Source organism: Cyrtonyx montezumae, unplaced genomic scaffold, assembly GCF_038088225.1.
Source record: "Cyrtonyx montezumae isolate F1298 unplaced genomic scaffold, pur_monq_1.0 scaffold_3, whole genome shotgun sequence".
In the NCBI taxonomy this organism is placed as follows: Eukaryota; Metazoa; Chordata; class Aves; order Galliformes; family Odontophoridae; genus Cyrtonyx; species Cyrtonyx montezumae.
The window spans coordinates 137,586,855-137,603,966 of NW_027072034.1; the positions used below are offsets into that span (position 1 = coordinate 137,586,855).

The 17,112-nt window shown below is 38.2% G+C and overlaps 1 protein-coding gene across 1 annotated transcript in view; it reads right to left on the reverse strand.

Moving 5' to 3' along the window:
• LOC136051470 (ankyrin repeat domain-containing protein 26-like) overlaps nucleotides 1-17,112 on the reverse strand; it is a 43,520-nt gene that overhangs the window by 13,502 nt on the left and 12,906 nt on the right. The window contains 15 exon segments of the mRNA XM_065740910.1: nucleotides 508-654; nucleotides 1,732-1,915; nucleotides 3,901-4,114; nucleotides 5,018-5,156; nucleotides 5,364-5,397; nucleotides 6,017-6,152; nucleotides 6,866-7,100; nucleotides 7,261-7,270; nucleotides 7,776-8,539; nucleotides 10,191-10,276; nucleotides 11,012-11,114; nucleotides 13,051-13,074; nucleotides 14,185-14,257; nucleotides 14,338-14,371; nucleotides 16,742-16,792. Of these exon segments, the coding sequence (XP_065596982.1) occupies nucleotides 508-654; nucleotides 1,732-1,915; nucleotides 3,901-4,114; nucleotides 5,018-5,156; nucleotides 5,364-5,397; nucleotides 6,017-6,152; nucleotides 6,866-7,100; nucleotides 7,261-7,270; nucleotides 7,776-8,539; nucleotides 10,191-10,276; nucleotides 11,012-11,114; nucleotides 13,051-13,074; nucleotides 14,185-14,257; nucleotides 14,338-14,371; nucleotides 16,742-16,792 (2,234 nt within the window).

A 17,112-nucleotide genomic window follows, 5' to 3' on the forward strand; every position in this document is an offset into this window, starting at 1 on the left:
CTCACCGCTAAGTGGGATGAGGGAGAGATCTGGAAACAAAATTGAACTCATGGGTTGAGATAAAAATAATTGATACAGGCAAATGATGAAAAAAAATGGAAACAAAAATGTGGTGGTAGTATAATAATCATTTCAAAACCCAAGCAATGGGATCACAAACAGCCTCAACCAAGTTCTTTCCTAGTTAATCCCAAAATATCTGTGTGTTTCACAACTAAAAACCTTAAAAATGATGGTAACAACTACACAATGAAGAACAGCAGATAGCTTAAGAAACTGGGTAAACAGCATCTTATTTTCCAGTGGCTTCCTACTTCCACATGCAATTCAGGTATATATGGGATTGATGCTGCTATCCAGAGTTTTTTAAAGAAAGCAGTAACAAAACCAGGTCATAGTGATAAACTGTAGATAATCCACCAACAGGCACAAAGAGTTATTTTTCTTATGACTTTAGAATGAGCACAGTGAAATATAATCACATGCATTAGAAATGGAACTGCTTACCTCTGAATTTTTTTCCATAGTCTTCCTTGACTGTACTTCCAGATCCTTCTGCCTCTGCAGGTGGCTGTTCAAAATTCCTTCTTGTAGGGCTCTAGCACTCTTTTCCTGAGTGAGCTGCATCTGTATTTCATCACGCTCTTCTTCAGTCTACAGCAATATAATGAAACTTGTGAATCCTGAGCAAAATCACAATTAGCAATACCTTCCTGTTTCATTCTTTGCATTCTTACGTTCTATTAATTCTAATAAGAGCTGTTTATCATAAAATCATAGAACGGCCTGAACATCAATCTTCCATGTTTGCAAATAAACATGTTTAAGCACTGCATGTTAACTGGTTAAGCACTGGAATAGGCTCCTCCGGGAGGTGGTTGAGTCACCATCCCGGAATGTGTTTAAAACCCATCTGGATGTGGTGCTCAGGGACATGATTTAGCAGTGGGTTGTTAGAGTTAGGGTAGTATGGTTTGGTTGCTGTTGGACTTGATGATCTTGGAGGTCTTTTCCAACCTGTTGCAAAAAATTAGCACTCTAAAGTTTTATACTTAACGAATCACACTCTGTAACAAAAGAAAAAGGTAAAACTACCTTTCTTGGAAATGTACAGAGTTTAAGCAGAAACCCAAGTTATCTTTCTAACATACTATATATACACACTGAAAATAGAGATGTACACTTATATGCTTACAGGCAAAGACCTGCCTGTAAGAACAGCATAAAGCCAACAAGTAACATTTCCAAAAGCACACTAATTCCATTAAATATATGCTACTGCAAGGGCTTAAGCCTACATCTGTAACTCAGTGCTAACATTTAGAAATGCTTCAGAACATGTCATTATATTTTCAGTTTACCAAAAGCTAGCAATACTGCTGTACAAATTGAGCTGTACGAGATTCACGAAGACTACTAATGAGGTGAGACCCAGAAGAGGACTGGCCAACTGAACAAACAGACCAGGAGGCAAACTAATGCAAACCACACTGCCATTACATTCAGGCAAACTGAAAGAGGTGATGCTAACTATTTATTGCTCCTGCCAGAACAGTGTGGCCACTGAAGATTCCTAAGGACCATTTTCATGTGCTCTTACTATGTTTGTAATATGTCCTCAAAATGTACCAAGATAATTACCTAATGCCTGTTGCACAAACAAGGTACATTTTCAGTGGACATCCCAGAATACAGTATTATATATACAGAAAAACTGAATGTTTAATATACCTGCTTCAAGAGTTTTCTCAGCGATATTAACTCTGTTTCTAAATTCCTTGCATGCAATTCAAGTTGTTGTTTCTTCTCTGTCTCTCTATAATACTGATCTTCTTTCTTCCTCAGTTGTTCTTTCATTGTTTCATTTTGCATTTCAGCTTTAAGCCTCCTTTCCTCTTCTTGTTTCAAAGAAAATCTGGGATTTTAAAGAGAATATTTGAGGAATTAAAGCACTGACAAAAAAGTAAATATGCCACATTATGAGCTCGCAGAAACAAACTGTAAAAATGCCACATCTTTTCAAATGCAATATTTTTGCTGTAATTTTAAACTTTTAAAATCCAATTTCAACCCATTAGTGGTGGAAGACATCTTGTACGTGAGCTGTACAAGACTGACAAATAAGCCATTAAGTGACGTATAAAATTCATCATGTATTTTCCAGTTTATGTAGGCAGATATGAAGAATGTACACTTCTAAAATTTCTAAAAAAAACCCCAAAACTTCACATTACAGGTGCACACTTCATTCAAAATTAGCTCACTGTCTCACCAGATCAAAATACCATAAACTTTTAGTATCAAAATAAACTGCTCTTAATGTAGTGAACATCATCTACATAGTGAGAACTCATGGAGACTGCAAGTAGTGCTAACAAAAGAGCACATCACTTAACCTAAGACAGATCCAAAAACTTTTAAGCAAGCCTCCTCTAAGACTACAACAACTGTTCACCACGTGTAGAGTAACCTTTTTATTTTTATTCTGAAAGAGTAAGGACAGTATTCCAAAAACAGATTTAGAAATGTTAAGCTCAGAATGATTGAAAAGCACAGTTCTAAAAGTCATTGGATCTACATGTAGGAGGAATATCAGCAACTTGATTTTCAATCTGATAAAAAAAGCCTTGGAGAATGTGAGGCTTTATTTTTTTTAATAACTGAAACCATCAGCAGTTTGATTGGCTAAAACTGTTCACTGATGTGGTTAAAACTGTTCACTGCGTGTCCACAGTAAGTAAACAAGAAAGTATGTTCGTATTTGGTAGTTATTTTGAATATTTTTCCAATATCTTTGTCAACAAATAAGAAAGCAACTATGAACATAAAGAGGTGCCCCCAAAAATCCGCTTTACTAAGTCTGGAAAATGAATCTGCTTCATTAGTAGTGACCGCTAATAAATAGCTCAAAAGATTGGCTGTAACATTAGGATTTAAATGGCTTATAATTATTGCTTTAATTTCTCAAAAAGTACAGCTTTTACAAATGTATAGCTAATAGTTTTGAGATTTCATATAGAAAAAAAATTAATTCCTTGCAATTTATAGATGTTTGGGAATTTTGAAAAACATTCAGAATCAAATCCAGGCCAAATTAGGAACTGCTCTGTCTTACTCATAATCCCCTTCCAGACACTGGGAGACTTCTGACACACCTCCTCGACTTCTTCTCACAGAGAGAAGTGCTTCGTGCTCTGTGATCGGCCTAGAATGCCTCCGCTGCACTCACACATGCTGATTATGATCTCATGTATGGAGAGTCCAAAAGTTGGACTCGGTGCAGCAAAAAAGACCAACAAGAGCTATCACTCCCCTCAGCTTCTTGACGCTCTGCTCCTCTTAACAGAAGCCAGGATACTCTCGGCCTACAGGGCTGTGAGATCATTCTGGCTTTTGTGAGGCTTAAATCTGCCAAAGCTCCCAGGGCCTTCTCAGCAAAGCAGTTCACAAACCCGAGCATTTCCCTGGCTATCCTCACAAGGGATCCCTCCATCCCATGTGCAGGGCTTGGAATTCGTTCTTGATGTATTTTGTATAATGCCTGCTGGCCACTCCCCTGAAATAGTGTAAACAGTAATTATAAACCATCTGCATCTAGCAGATGAGGACAAGGGAATGATCTCAAATTTGACCTTCAGTCAAACACACCCACTAAACTGCTTCAATTGGCAGTCTGTGGAGTTGCCACAGTTCCTAATTTTATATAAAAACGGAAGGTACAAAGACAAAATCTGTGAAGCGCGACTCTTAAAAATACTTGTACTTCCCTATCCATAGAGGTACTTCAGAGATACATGGATGTAGCACTAGGGGACATGGCACGTTGTTGGTGGCTAGACCGTCAGCATCTTCTAAAACGTGATCAGGATAACACACATGATCAAATACAAGATTGCATACTTAAGGCTTTGGATGTCACTTTTGAATTCAACTTCTTGGTGAGCCAACATGGATTTCAAATCTTTAGTCTCTTCTGCTATTAATTGCAACTCCTCTTTTTCATTTTCCAATTTCCAGGCTTTGCTCTGGACAGCTGTATGGTGGTTTTTTTCACGACCTATCATCTGTTCATATTCAAGGAGTATGTTTTGAATTTTCAGCGGCACAGCAGAACCTATATGGAGGAAAAAAATACATGAGATTGCACGTACAATCTATTTAATTCATTGCTGTACTGGGGCTAGGTGGCAAGGTTTTCAGCAAGTCTCTGTAAGACAGACAGAGAAGACCGTGCCAAATACAGACGAGTCCAACAGACCCACTGCAGGACACAGTTTAGCCTATCAGCCAAGCTCATGGTACCTCCCAGAAAGCATGTATTGGAAAGGGCAAAAAATACCACATAGACAGAGAAGGAGGAAAAAAAAAAGCGTAAATAATAGCAGTGGTAACGTAAAGGTAAGATGAAGGAGAGAGAGGAAGGAGGATGCACTCCAGGTGTGGAAGCAGATTCCTAATCAACCTGTGGAGAGGACCATAATGGAGCAGGTGTTTTCCTGCAGCCCGCACTACAGCCTGTAGAGGGACTTATGCTAGAGCAGGGGAAAAGCATGAAGAGGCTGAAGGAGCAAAATTAAGTGTGTGAAAGTGGTGGGTGGAAGGTGTTTCATTTATTTCTTTTTATCTTTCCCACTACCAAATTTAATTGGCAAACAATGAAATCAATTTTCCCCAAGTGGAGCCTGTTTTGCCCATGACAGCAATTAGTGATGGCCCTGCCTTTGTGTCAGTTCTTGAACTTTTTAAATTCTATTTTCACCTCCTGTCCTGCTGAAGAATAGAAGTGAGAGGGCAGGTAATCCATATGTGCATTTTGAATTATTAGAAAAGATTAAGAAAATTAGTGCTGCTTATATTTATATCAAGCTATGTGTATACATGCAAGCATATTTGATTATGTATATTTTTTTTTTGGCAAAGATATTTTGGGGAGCAATTTGTCATGACTTACTAAGAGGTACAAGCAGGAAAAAAGAGAGGAACTTGTAACAGAAAACAAAGTGATTTACAAGTTTACCTGCATAAACCGCACTAAGCTGTTCTAACAGCAACATAGCTTTTTTGCAGTTTGAAGTTGTCCACTCAGCATCCCATGTAGTTGTGTCAGAGGACTGTGTTAAATCAAGGTCATCAGTAACAGCCATCTGTGTGCTGACCTACGGACAATACAGTGTGGTAAGTATACAACACTATATTATTGCAGATCATTATAAATGCAAGAACAATTCATCCTCTCACTCAGAGATTTGGCTAAAACAGTACAAAGTTGCATACTAGCAGAAATCGTTTGCATCTTGAACTTGATGTAAAAGCTATTACCCTTTAAGTGATTAAAAGCTGATAAAAACGTAATTTTACAGTACCTTTTTCTTCTTGCTCCCTGTTCTTGTTGCACGTCTGGAAAACAGAAAGACACTTCAGTACTGGAATGCTTATACTGCATTACAAACAATAACTGAAATTGCTCTGAAAACTTAGTTTCAGAAGAAAATTAAACTACAGTTTAATAACAAAACTTTTTTACATGTAGTCGAAGGCAAAAAAAAAAAAAAGAAACAACAAAAACACCTCTTTATGTGTACTGAATGGCTATGTTTTCTGCATGGTATTAGGAATTATAGAACAGTTCAGGTTGAAAGGGACCTTAAAGGGTCATTAGGTCCACGTGGGGAAAGGGAGCCTAAAGGAGACTATCTTGCACCCAGTCCAACTGTGCCCTGAAGATCTCCAATCACAGGAAATTCTATCATGTCACTGGGAAGACTGTTCCAGGGATTGACTGTTCTCCTTCAAAAACATCTTTTATACCAAGATGATACTTCTCCCAGTGCAGCCTGTACCCACTGTACCTTGTTTTCTCCACATGGCTCACATCCAGCTCGCCAACCACCTGTACCCCCAGGTCTTCTTTGGCATAGAACAATCCCTATGCATTCAGTTTATAAATCTTACCTTTCGTTTTCAGGCCAATTTTTGTAATTATTAAATTATTTATAATATTCCTTATATTTAGTACCTTTCTTCATCTTGAGATGTTTCACTGACAGTGCTATCATCCATTAATCCTTGAATCTTCTGCTTAGCCTTCTTCTTTGAAGACTGCCTTTTCTTCTTCTTTTTCTTCTTCCTTTTTGCATTCAGAACAGATTTACAGCATTGAACAGAAAGAAAAAAATCACCAATTGCGTACATTACATAAAAAAAGAAACACTCTAGGAAAAAAAACAACACAACAAAAACAAGACTAAAGATGTCTGCGATAAAACACAGACTTGATTCCCAAGATCTTGGAAAACATTCAAGCTGTAACGCTTCTCTGTCCCAATCAGGGGATGCACATAGAGCACAGATTTTCCTCAAGAAGACACAGATAAAAAAATCCTGCCTAGAGTTATGCAAAAGCATCTGTGTCTTCTTCAAACTTTTTAGACCTGTTTGGTAATATTATCTTTCCCTTTTTCCTGACAAAGGGGATCTGAGTTTAATGAAAACAAGTACACGAGGAACACTAGCATCTCCTAGAAAAGGGAGAAAATAAATTAAGTTTCTGCTTTTCTGTTCTGAGTGGCTATTTATTAGGAAAATAGCTTCTTCTCAATCTCCAGCTAAGATTCTGAAGACCCCATTAGTGTCCGTTTTAAGGAAGAAATTCACAAGATCTCTATCTCCTCCAGTGAAATAAAATTGAACGTCCAATGTGCACTCAGTTCTCAGAAAAACATATTTTTAAAAGCTTGAGAATCATGGGACAACTCGGCATAGCTTTCACTGAGGAAAGTGCTTCAAACACAAGACCAGAAAAACCCTGAAGCTAGAACCCCTAAATATTACAAATAAAAATTACAGATTATTTTATTAGTTTACCTTTTTAGCGGCATTTCTATTAATTTTAATCTTTCTTCAGATGAAGAATTCTCTGTGTGCATTTCTTCTTCTATCATTTTTTCACTCTCAGTTTTTTCTTCATTCTTCCTTAGAGCAAGCTTTTCTTTCACTGGTTGACTGGTAATATCGCCTGCTGGTGTACTGAATTTATCAAGATCTTGTTTCTCCATTGTTTGCATTTTGAAATGTTTCTGCTTCCTTTCTTCCTTCTCAACCTACGAAGAGAAAGTTAAGCTTCATGTATTTTTTTGTTCCTAAAGGTGATAAAAACTGTATGTAAGACCAAAGAATCCAAGGCTGACTTCTGAAATAATGAAAAAATAAAACAAAAAACAAAAAATTGCTCCACAAAATGTATGAAGTCATTGAAAATACTCTGATTTCACTCATGATTTAAAGTATCACAAAAAAACACAGCCCTTAGGACAGAAACAATAAGTCATGACTGATGGATAAGGAATTAGATGGACTACACACCATTACTTGTAGAAACACAAAATAAAGAGCGGATGTATGACGGAGCACTTCCTTAATGACGAGGAAAAAGAAACCCCAAACTCACAAGCAGAAAGTTTCACAGCAATCAGGAGTTTTAGTGAAAGGCAATGAAGGCACACCATGCACAAATCACAGCAAACGAAGAGATTAGTCAAGACCCTGTTCAGAAGCTATTTTCATTCCTTGACTGAGAATCAAAATTGGTGTACTTGTATGCATTTCTTTTTACAGCAGTGAGGTGATCACTACTTACACTGGAACTGACTGCCACCTATTGTTAAACTGAAACACTACATTTTGTTTTCCCCACAACGTAATTAGAAGGTTTTGAGAAAAGTACCACTCTAGTCTCTAGTTTTTTATTTCCATTCCTCCCATTTCCTTGATTTCACTAAGGCAGTCTCTGGAAATCCTTGTCAAATTTCCTCTCTCTTATCAAACCAAGTGTACTTTCATCATTTGTGGAAATCCGTCTTATTTTAGGAGGAATATTAGAAATGCCATCCAAAATATTTGTTTCTAGACAATGTCTCAGGGAATATTCAGGACTTACCTCTACATTCCTACTAATCCCATTCTCATTCTCTTCCATTTCCTCTCCTTTTGCTAGAGGTACTTCTGTATTATCTGTGCACTTAGCACAGTCTTCTTCGTCTGCACTCCAGATATTGTCCATGTTTGCATTTAAATTACTGTGATCAGGAAGGACGGCACAATTTGAAATGACAATTTCCAATTTGGGTTCTTCTAGGTCTGCGTTAAGTTTCGTATCTCCAAATTCACCTTTACTTTCTAACTTATTACTTGATTCTGTCACCCAAGATGAAACACAAAAATTCTCCAGTTCTTCCTTGAAGTCATCTTCTGCCACTTCTGCCGCAAGGGACGTAGAATTTTCAGATTCATCAATTTCACCAAACAGCTGCTTCAGCTTTGCTGTAACCTTTTTAAAAATTGCTTTCAATTCCCTTTTCTCATTTTCAACCCACATTCTTTCATATCTTCCTTCCCACGATTTTAGATTTAACTGCTTGTCAGCACTGTGGGATTCCTTGTTTTTTGCTAGGGCTTCCTGAGGAGAAATTTCTGCTCTGTCAGTCTGCTTTTCATGTGCTGTCCTTTCTACCAAGTTAGTAGTTTCTAAAATACATTTAACCTTAAATAAGCGGATAGAGACAGACAAATTACCAAGAAAAAGGAAATTACGGTTAAGCCAAGTGATGATGTTGCAGACTTATCCGATCATGCCACAAAAATAAAAACACTACCTTATTTATTTATTTATTTATTTTAAGAAGGAAATAGAAGGATGTAGTTTAGAAACAATGGTTTTTCTTCCTTTAGATTTCTCTGATCACGAGCATTGCTTTTACCAGTTATAGAGAGAAGGCAGGCTAAAAGGACTTTATGTTTTAGTACACTACTTAAGAAAACAAAACAACAACAACAAAAAAAACACGATCAAACAGAAACCAACAAAACTATCAACAACAATGTAGAACACAACTGCCTTAAATTCCCCATCCTCCATCACTTTCTACTATCTGGCACTCTACAACACCCTGCGAGCTGTGTTAACACAGTGTGAGTGATTAACAAGCTTTTTACTACCCACCACAAGGAGAACTGGCTACATTACAATCATTTGTGCTCCCCGGAGTCAGAATTATTAAATTCCATTCCAAGCTTCCAAGAAAAATATTTACTAGGAAAGCCTGTTGGTTCCTGCCCTCAGCCCAAAAATCAAAAAGCAAAACATCTACCAAAGCTGTACCACGCCTCAAACCCACCAACTGCATCCTCTCTGCAGTCTCCTCGTAGCTCTGACTTCACACTCTATTCCTCAATGGTGCTGACTGCTCATATCACGTGTCACAGTCCCTGCAACATGCTCCTTGGTTTGTGTTCCCTTCAGAATTAGGCCTGCAGCCTTGGTGTCCCAAGGGGCCAAGACCATTGATCTTCTCACACTGGTTATACAGGCCCTTTTCTCCCTCCACATCTTAATTCTGCAAAAATCTTTCACAATGGAGAGGAGCATCTCAGTCAGCCAACGCTTGTACCAGCCATTCTGCTCCCAGGCTTCACTCTTTTTGCACGTCTACTACCTTCTTTCAGTACTTAAGTTCTGTTCTCTACCTCTTGAAATTCACATCCCTCTTCCACGGTGCCTGGGCATGTGGTTGAAAATACTTGCTCCACTGTCCCTTGAGGTATTACAGAAGACTCTAGACACTCACTGGAGATCCCTACCCAGTCCTGTCCTGTATGCCCAATACAAACGGAATGCCTGCTTTATATTCCTCCATAATGGCCTCCAAAAATTATTTTCAAACACTTTTTAACTTGATCACACAAGGCTACCTTTTGCAGAAGCAGAGAAAGCATTGACAGATCATCATATTTCAGGTTTTTGCTTGATCTTTCTCTTACAAAGAGGAAAATATGGCATATTTTATCAAAGAAACAATCAGACAATAGAAAAATCTTGCTCCCAATTGAATACATATTTTGGATAGGAAAAAAAATCACAACTGCACTGTTTCTCAGCACTGCACACAAAGAAAAACACTGCAGTGTTTAAGCAAACCGGCTGGAAACATATCAGGACAATGTCAAGTATCCATCGCAGCAGCAAGCATTTTACACAACTCTAAGAAGATAGTATCTAACTTCAGATGATAAAATCCTCACGTACAAGACTCTCTTTTCAGAACTATTTACTGAGAGGTAAGCTTTCTTTTACCTAAATGCATAACACAGTTCACTAATTCAGACTATAACTCATAATATCTGTTTTCACATACCTGCTCCCCACAGCTTTCAATGGCTTCCATGACAATCTCTTCTTCAGATGATGATGGCGCATGAAAGACAGAATTGGAGCACTCATCTACAGTGAAGAAATCACATTTTTGTAATGTACATGACTTATTACAACTTACTACAACAACAAAAAAAATCAAGATTTGATTTTAGTTCACTTGGTGGTCAAGTAACACAGATGCACCATAGAAAGATCACCATAATCACCTCTTCCCCCTTTCCATACTGATTTCAAACTTAACTTAGCTGAATCATATGAAGCAGACTTTCAAGACAATTGAAAAGCTGATTTAGAGCTCCCAGAAGCTTGCAAAGATCTGGTTCCAGCCTACTAAGCTAAAATTGGATTAGCCTTTTCAGTTATGTCGTTGTACCCATGTTATAAGCTGGAGTGCCAAATCATTTTTAAAAAGAGACAAGTTTTATTCCGATAACAAAACTTTCCTGCTCTCTCATGCTCAATCAGGATGGTCATAAGGTAAATGCCACAAGCTGCAGGCAGAAACCCTTAGCAACAAAACCTGAATTTATCCTCAAGTTTAACTCAACCAGACACCACTCTTACCACGTTGAGCAGCAAATTAAAGCAAAAAAAATACATACATGTCCAGACAACACACACAACACACGCGAGAACTTCCAGGCCAGCAAGAGCAGTGTTAACTGGTGTTAATTAACAAGAGCCCAGCATTTCTTCACTGCTAAAGCACACACCCAGAACACAACAGGGCTCCTATGGAAAACACTAGAAAAAGTTCACTTGTCTATAAACACAGACAAATCCAATCTATGAGAAAGTTACCATTGTTGTGCTCCCCTGAATTATTCAGCAAGCACGCTCCATGTTCAGCTGCAGCTGGGAGCAACACACCAGGTGATACTTTTCTCAGGCTTTCGGAATCCGACTGTACAATGTAAAACACATGCATGAGAATTGGTACAAACTTGTTTTTTCTGTAATGTAATTTAATCTTCAATCTTTAATTTAACCTTTGTATCAAAGGTTTTTATATCTCTAATAAAAGGGAAAAAACATCCTCACGTCTCATCTGAACTATTCTCTCATGTTGATCAAGCTTGGCAAACCAGACAGCCACAAAAGAAATTAACATGGGAAATCAAGATGTTGATAATAAACAAGGAGCTTATGCTCGAGGGGCTTGTACCCCACAGTGGTGAGAGAATGCACCAATCACTCCATTGCAAAAAGAAAACAAGTGTGATTTGTGTTGATTAAAGGCTATTAAAGGCTAACAAGGCAAAGCTAACAGAGATTAAGGCTACCTTGAAAATCTTAGTCTTGTATTTTTAAGAAAGGGGTAGGGGATGAGTTTGTTTTTCCTCACAAAAAAGCAAAAACAACAACAAGAAAAGAACAACCAAGAGGAGGGCTAGCTACAGACCCTGCTCACTTTTGTCTTGTTACTTATCTCAGACAGAACGGATAAAAACAGCCAACACACTCGGTATTTGTTGAACACTTTTGAAAAATGGATTAAGTGTATCTACAAAAGATAGAAGTTCTATACAGAAAAATCTAAATGTCTGTGCTGCTCACTCGGGAGACAACCATTTAATTCCAACTGCATCGGCAGAATAGAGCTGGACAGTGAGAAAAACAATCCTCACACAAGCTCCCCTGAGCAGCTAACAAGTTTTTATGTGCAGTAAACCATGCTGTATCAACATCATGCTAGAAAACCAACTCCAAAGCCAGTAGCTAGGAGGCCCACATAAGCAGTTTGACCTAACTTTGTCCCACCACTAACTGAACGCACAATCTACCGTGTAAGAACTTCAGAGACCCCCAGTTACAGACATAGAGCAGCAACAACACGAGGTAAACAAGCCTCATCAGGGGCAGGGCTCAATTCAAAGGGAATCACCTTATTTATTTATTTATTTTAAGAAGGAAATAGAAGGATGTAGTTTAGAAACAATGGTTTTTCTTCCTTTAGATTTCTCTGATCACGAGCATTGCTTTTACCAGTTATAGAGAGAAGGCAGGCTAAAAGGACTTTATGTTTTAGTACACTACTTAAGAAAACAAAACAACAACAACAAAAAAACCCGACCAAACAGAAACCAACAAAACTATCAACAACAATGTAGAACACAACTGCCTTAAATTCCCCATCCTCCATCACTTTCTACTATCTGGCACTCTACAACACCCTGCGAGCTGTGTTAACACAGTGTGAGTGATTAACAAGCTTTTTACTACCCACCACAAGGAGAACTGGCTACATTACAATCATTTGTGCTCCCCGGAGTCAGAATTATTAAATTCCATTCCAAGCTTCCAAGAAAAATATTTACTAGGAAAACCTGTTGGTTCCTGCCCTCAGCCCAAAAATCAAAAAGCAAAACATCTACCAAAGCTGTACCACGCCTCAAACCCACCAACTGCATCCTCTCTGCAGTCTCCTCGTAGCTCTGACTTCACACTCTATTCCTCAATGGTGCTGACTGCTCATATCACGTGTCACAGTCCCTGCAACATGCTCCTTGGTTTGTGTTCCCTTCAGAATTAGGTCTGCAGCCTTGGTGTCCCAAGAGGCCAAGACCATTGATCTTCTCACACTGGTTATACAGGCCCTTTTCTCCCTCCACATCTTAACTCTGCAAAAATCTTTCACAATGGAGAGGAGCATCTCAGTCAGCCAACGCTTGTACCAGCCATTCTGCTCCCAGGCTTCACTCTTTTTGCACGTCTACTACCTTCTTTCAGTACTTAAGTTCTGTTAATAAGAACATTAATAAGAACAGTAGGAGTGAGCAGATGTAGTTTATAAAAAGAGTAAAATCAAAGTATTCAAAAACAAAGAAAATAATGCACACTGCCAAGTTTGGCTTCTGTGGCTTCTACAAATGAAAATACATTTTAAAAGAATTATTTGATCTATTTTTATTAGCTTGTTTGTTTTTAAACAAATCTTTTACCTACATCAAATCTTGAACAGTAAATAAAGGGCTGACTCCTTTTGAAAGTACTTATATGCTTTCTAGATCCTTCAATTTTAATTACACAAACATTCTTCATGTATACAAGTCAGTGACTATTTTACTTCAAAACTATCTGTAGATGCATAACAATCCCAAGAAAAATGTTTTTTTTTTTTTAAAAACTGACAGTCAGTGACAGATCTGTAAATTTCAAAACAACGCTTGAAATATGCATCACTTCAATTTAAATCAATGTAAGCAAATGGAATGATGTTTAAAGTACACATGCTTCCATCTCCAGCATTGCAGAGTGTGTTGAACTACCAAATCCTAATCATTGCAGAATCCCAGTGCAACTGACTACATACTCCAGACATCACTGAAAAAAACGTCAATCCTTCAGAACATCAATAAGAACAGTAGGAGTGAGCAGATGTAGCTTATAAAAAGAGTAAAATCAAAGTATCCAAAACCAAAGAAAATAATGCAGCGTGAGATTATGTACAAGCACGGAATGTCATCCCACAGAGAAAGGAAAAAAGAAAAAAATCCTTATTTGAGCAGCTCAAGCATTAAGCACTCAAGGAACCTAGTGAGAAAGAAAAGAGAACCAGGTGATGAACAGTTTGACTAGATTTTGATAAATAAATATTCTTTTTGATTATCAGTTAGCATTCTACCATGTAAACTAGGGGAAACCATAGCAAAGTTTGAAAGAGAACAAAATAGGTTATTAACTTACCAACCCCTAAAGTCTGCAAATCTGACTCAAGGAACAGCTACAAAAATCTGTTTTTTTATCTTGGTATCTACTGCGTTTTTGCCCCAGACCATAAATCTACTGCATGTTCTGCCAAAGGTACATCTCTTTTTGGAAAAACTCAGAGCTGAAGAAAGGTTGACAGACCAGAGACTCCTTTTAAGGAGAAAAAAATGAATTGTCTGGAAAAGCAGTTTACTGCAATCTAATAGAGAACTGCCTTAAAATAACTTACTTGACATAGCCATTTTCCTACAAAGGCACTGTACCTTGGAGGTAAAATTCAGTTCTTCTTCGTCAGTAGTATGCCAACTGTCACTATCGTCCTCTTTTTCAGAACTTCTTAGAAAACAAAGCAAAATAAATACTGGTTCTCTCAAATCATTTCTCAAGTAAGTGTTTGGTATTTTTAGAAGACTCACCTTATTGAACCTCCTCCGGAAATGTCATCTATTGCTGTTCAAATATAAATGGAAAAGTGGAAATTAGATTTTGCATAGTAAAAATTAATCAGTACCAACACTGAACACGGAAAAACGGTTCATAATAGTATGGAAGCTGGAGTGGCCAATTCAATAAAAACACCACGAAGGAAAGCATCTACAAAACAGTGCTTTTTCAAACTATATTGTAAAAATAAAATGATAAAAACAGATGAGAGATATTTGCATTTTATTTGCTGCTCTTCCAAGCTATGGATTATTCTGAAAAACGTAAAGAAAATCAAAAAGCATACTTGAGAGCTAAAGGCTGTCCTTAGATAGAAGAATCACCAGCAGTTCTCCACAGTGAATCATCGAAGGATATACAAGAGACAAAAGGAGCATTACCCGGGCATGCTATACTACACTGCAAGTTTTCATCAGTCCAGTGGAGGTAGTAATTCACACCTAAGATCATACGGTAAGTCGCATCAGAAGGGATCTCCAGAAGTCTATCAGCCAACTACTTAGAGCCAGCTCAGCTTTCAGGTCAGGAAAAGTTGGTTAGGGCTTTATTCAGTGTAGTCTTGAGCACCTCCAAGAAGAGAAACGGTCCAACCTCTCTCTTTTGCCATCCTTATCATGGCAACACTTTTCATTTCCAGTTAGAAACTTTCTTGCTTCCATTTCCACGTGGCTCTTGCACTTCCACCTCCTGCCAGGTATCACAGGGAAGCACCTGGCTGTGTCTTTTGATCCGCATTAGAAGCCACTGTTAGGACCTTTCAAAGCTCCCTCTTCTTCAGGCTGAGTAAGCCCATTTTCTCAGCCCCCTCTCACGGGGCAAATACTCCTTCACAAAAATGATGGCTCCCTAGACAATAAGCTCACTGCTGAACCATTAACCTCTCTTGTAGCAGGAACTCAGAACTACAACCAAGGATCAAGGCACAGTCTAGTGAGTGCCAAATAGGGGCAGACAATCACGTTTCTCGTCTCCTGGCTTTCCTGCTCTTAAAACAGCCCAGGCTGCAGCTCTTAGCTGCCACAGCACCCTGCTGGCTCATGCTCAGCTCGCCCTCTGCCAGGTCTCTGTCCTTTCTGCCACCCTGTCACACAGTCCCACCATGTTTTGTAGGAAGGGATTGTTCCTCACCATGAGGGTCTTGGTATTTGCCTTTGATGGATTTCTTACAGTGTCTGCCAAATCCACTTCACCAATTGGCCAAAGTCCCTCTGCATGCCAGCTCTGTGCTGAAGCATATCCAACCATCTCCCTAATATCAGATCATTTGCAAACTTTATGAAAGTGCCTTTAAGTAGATATATCCTTCGGGTCATTGATGTACTGATGAAAACTGCACGGTAGGAAAACAACTTTTGTCCTCTTAACAACCAAGACAAAATAGAAGGACTTTGATTCCCAGCAAACAAGGAAAAACAAACGTATCTGACCTCCACATAGAAGTCAGCATTCCCAAAGTTCTTGAACTAACTGTTAACGATAATTAACAAAATGAAGGGCAAATGAGAGTACAAATTCTGTATTTCCTAAACACAGAGATTAGCTGAGAATATTCCCTGATCTGAACACAGCTTTCTGAAGATGCAATACAGTATACACATTCAGTGAAATCTCATGTAGAGAGATTCACCAAGAGGCTGAAACTTCCAATGTTAATGTTCTAACGTTAAATGGATTAAATGCTTACAGTCTGATTTTTGATGTTTTCCTCTACAGACAAACACAGAACATTCTTAAACGCTAACAGAATACTGCAGTACATATAACTAACTAACTCAGTACTAAGACTCTATCTGCTAACTTTACACACACAACAGAAAATTGCTGCTGTGTAGAACAGTTAAACACCGGACAGGTGACTTCAGTTACAACTTCATTAAGTATCGCTAGAATTAATCAAAACAGCTCATTAACTTATCTGAACTTTTGCTTTCAACATATAATACATAGAACCAATGATCAAAACCAGGTCGCACTATCCTTTTCAAGGCAGGACAAGAATTTCATGAGATAGCTTTCAGCTAGACCAAAGTCACAGCCATGATGCATTGACACAGAAATGAGATCTAGTCCCTAGGGATTGCCTGTTTCCACTTTATTTGAATCCCGTCCCCATTTCTGAGCAACAGAAGAACAGACTACCAAGCAAACAAACATACAACCCAAAAAACAAAACGCTATCACAAGCGACAAAAGCAAACGCTGAATTCAGTAATAATGAACTCATGCAAAACATGCAAACAAATAAATCTGCCCCAAATTCACTCTAACTTATAGATCTTAAACCACCAAGATATGGATCTGCAAGATAATAAACCTATGATGTGTTTGTGCATCACAAGACATGTTTCATATTTAAAATACTGCTGTGCATAATACCTTTCCTTCATTCTCCTTTTCTTGATGTCTGCTTAGGAGATGGTTGCATTCCTATATCCACTAAGGGAAAGGCATGGAAAGCACAGACGAAACAATGACATCAGAATAAATTTAAAATCTTAGAAGACTGGAAAACACAAAAAGCACACAGACAAAGCTACAGCACTGGGAGAAAGCACTGTGACTATGATGTGCATTTGTGTGCATATATACATCCGTGTTTCAAAAGAGAAGTAATGGAACCGTATCCCTTCATCAAATTCTTTCACAACAAAGCTGTCACTTTTCTCTGGAGCAGAAGGTCGTCCTGTTTATATTGATTTTATCACAATACATGCAATAATGTGGAAAAACAGCTATTATCAGAAACA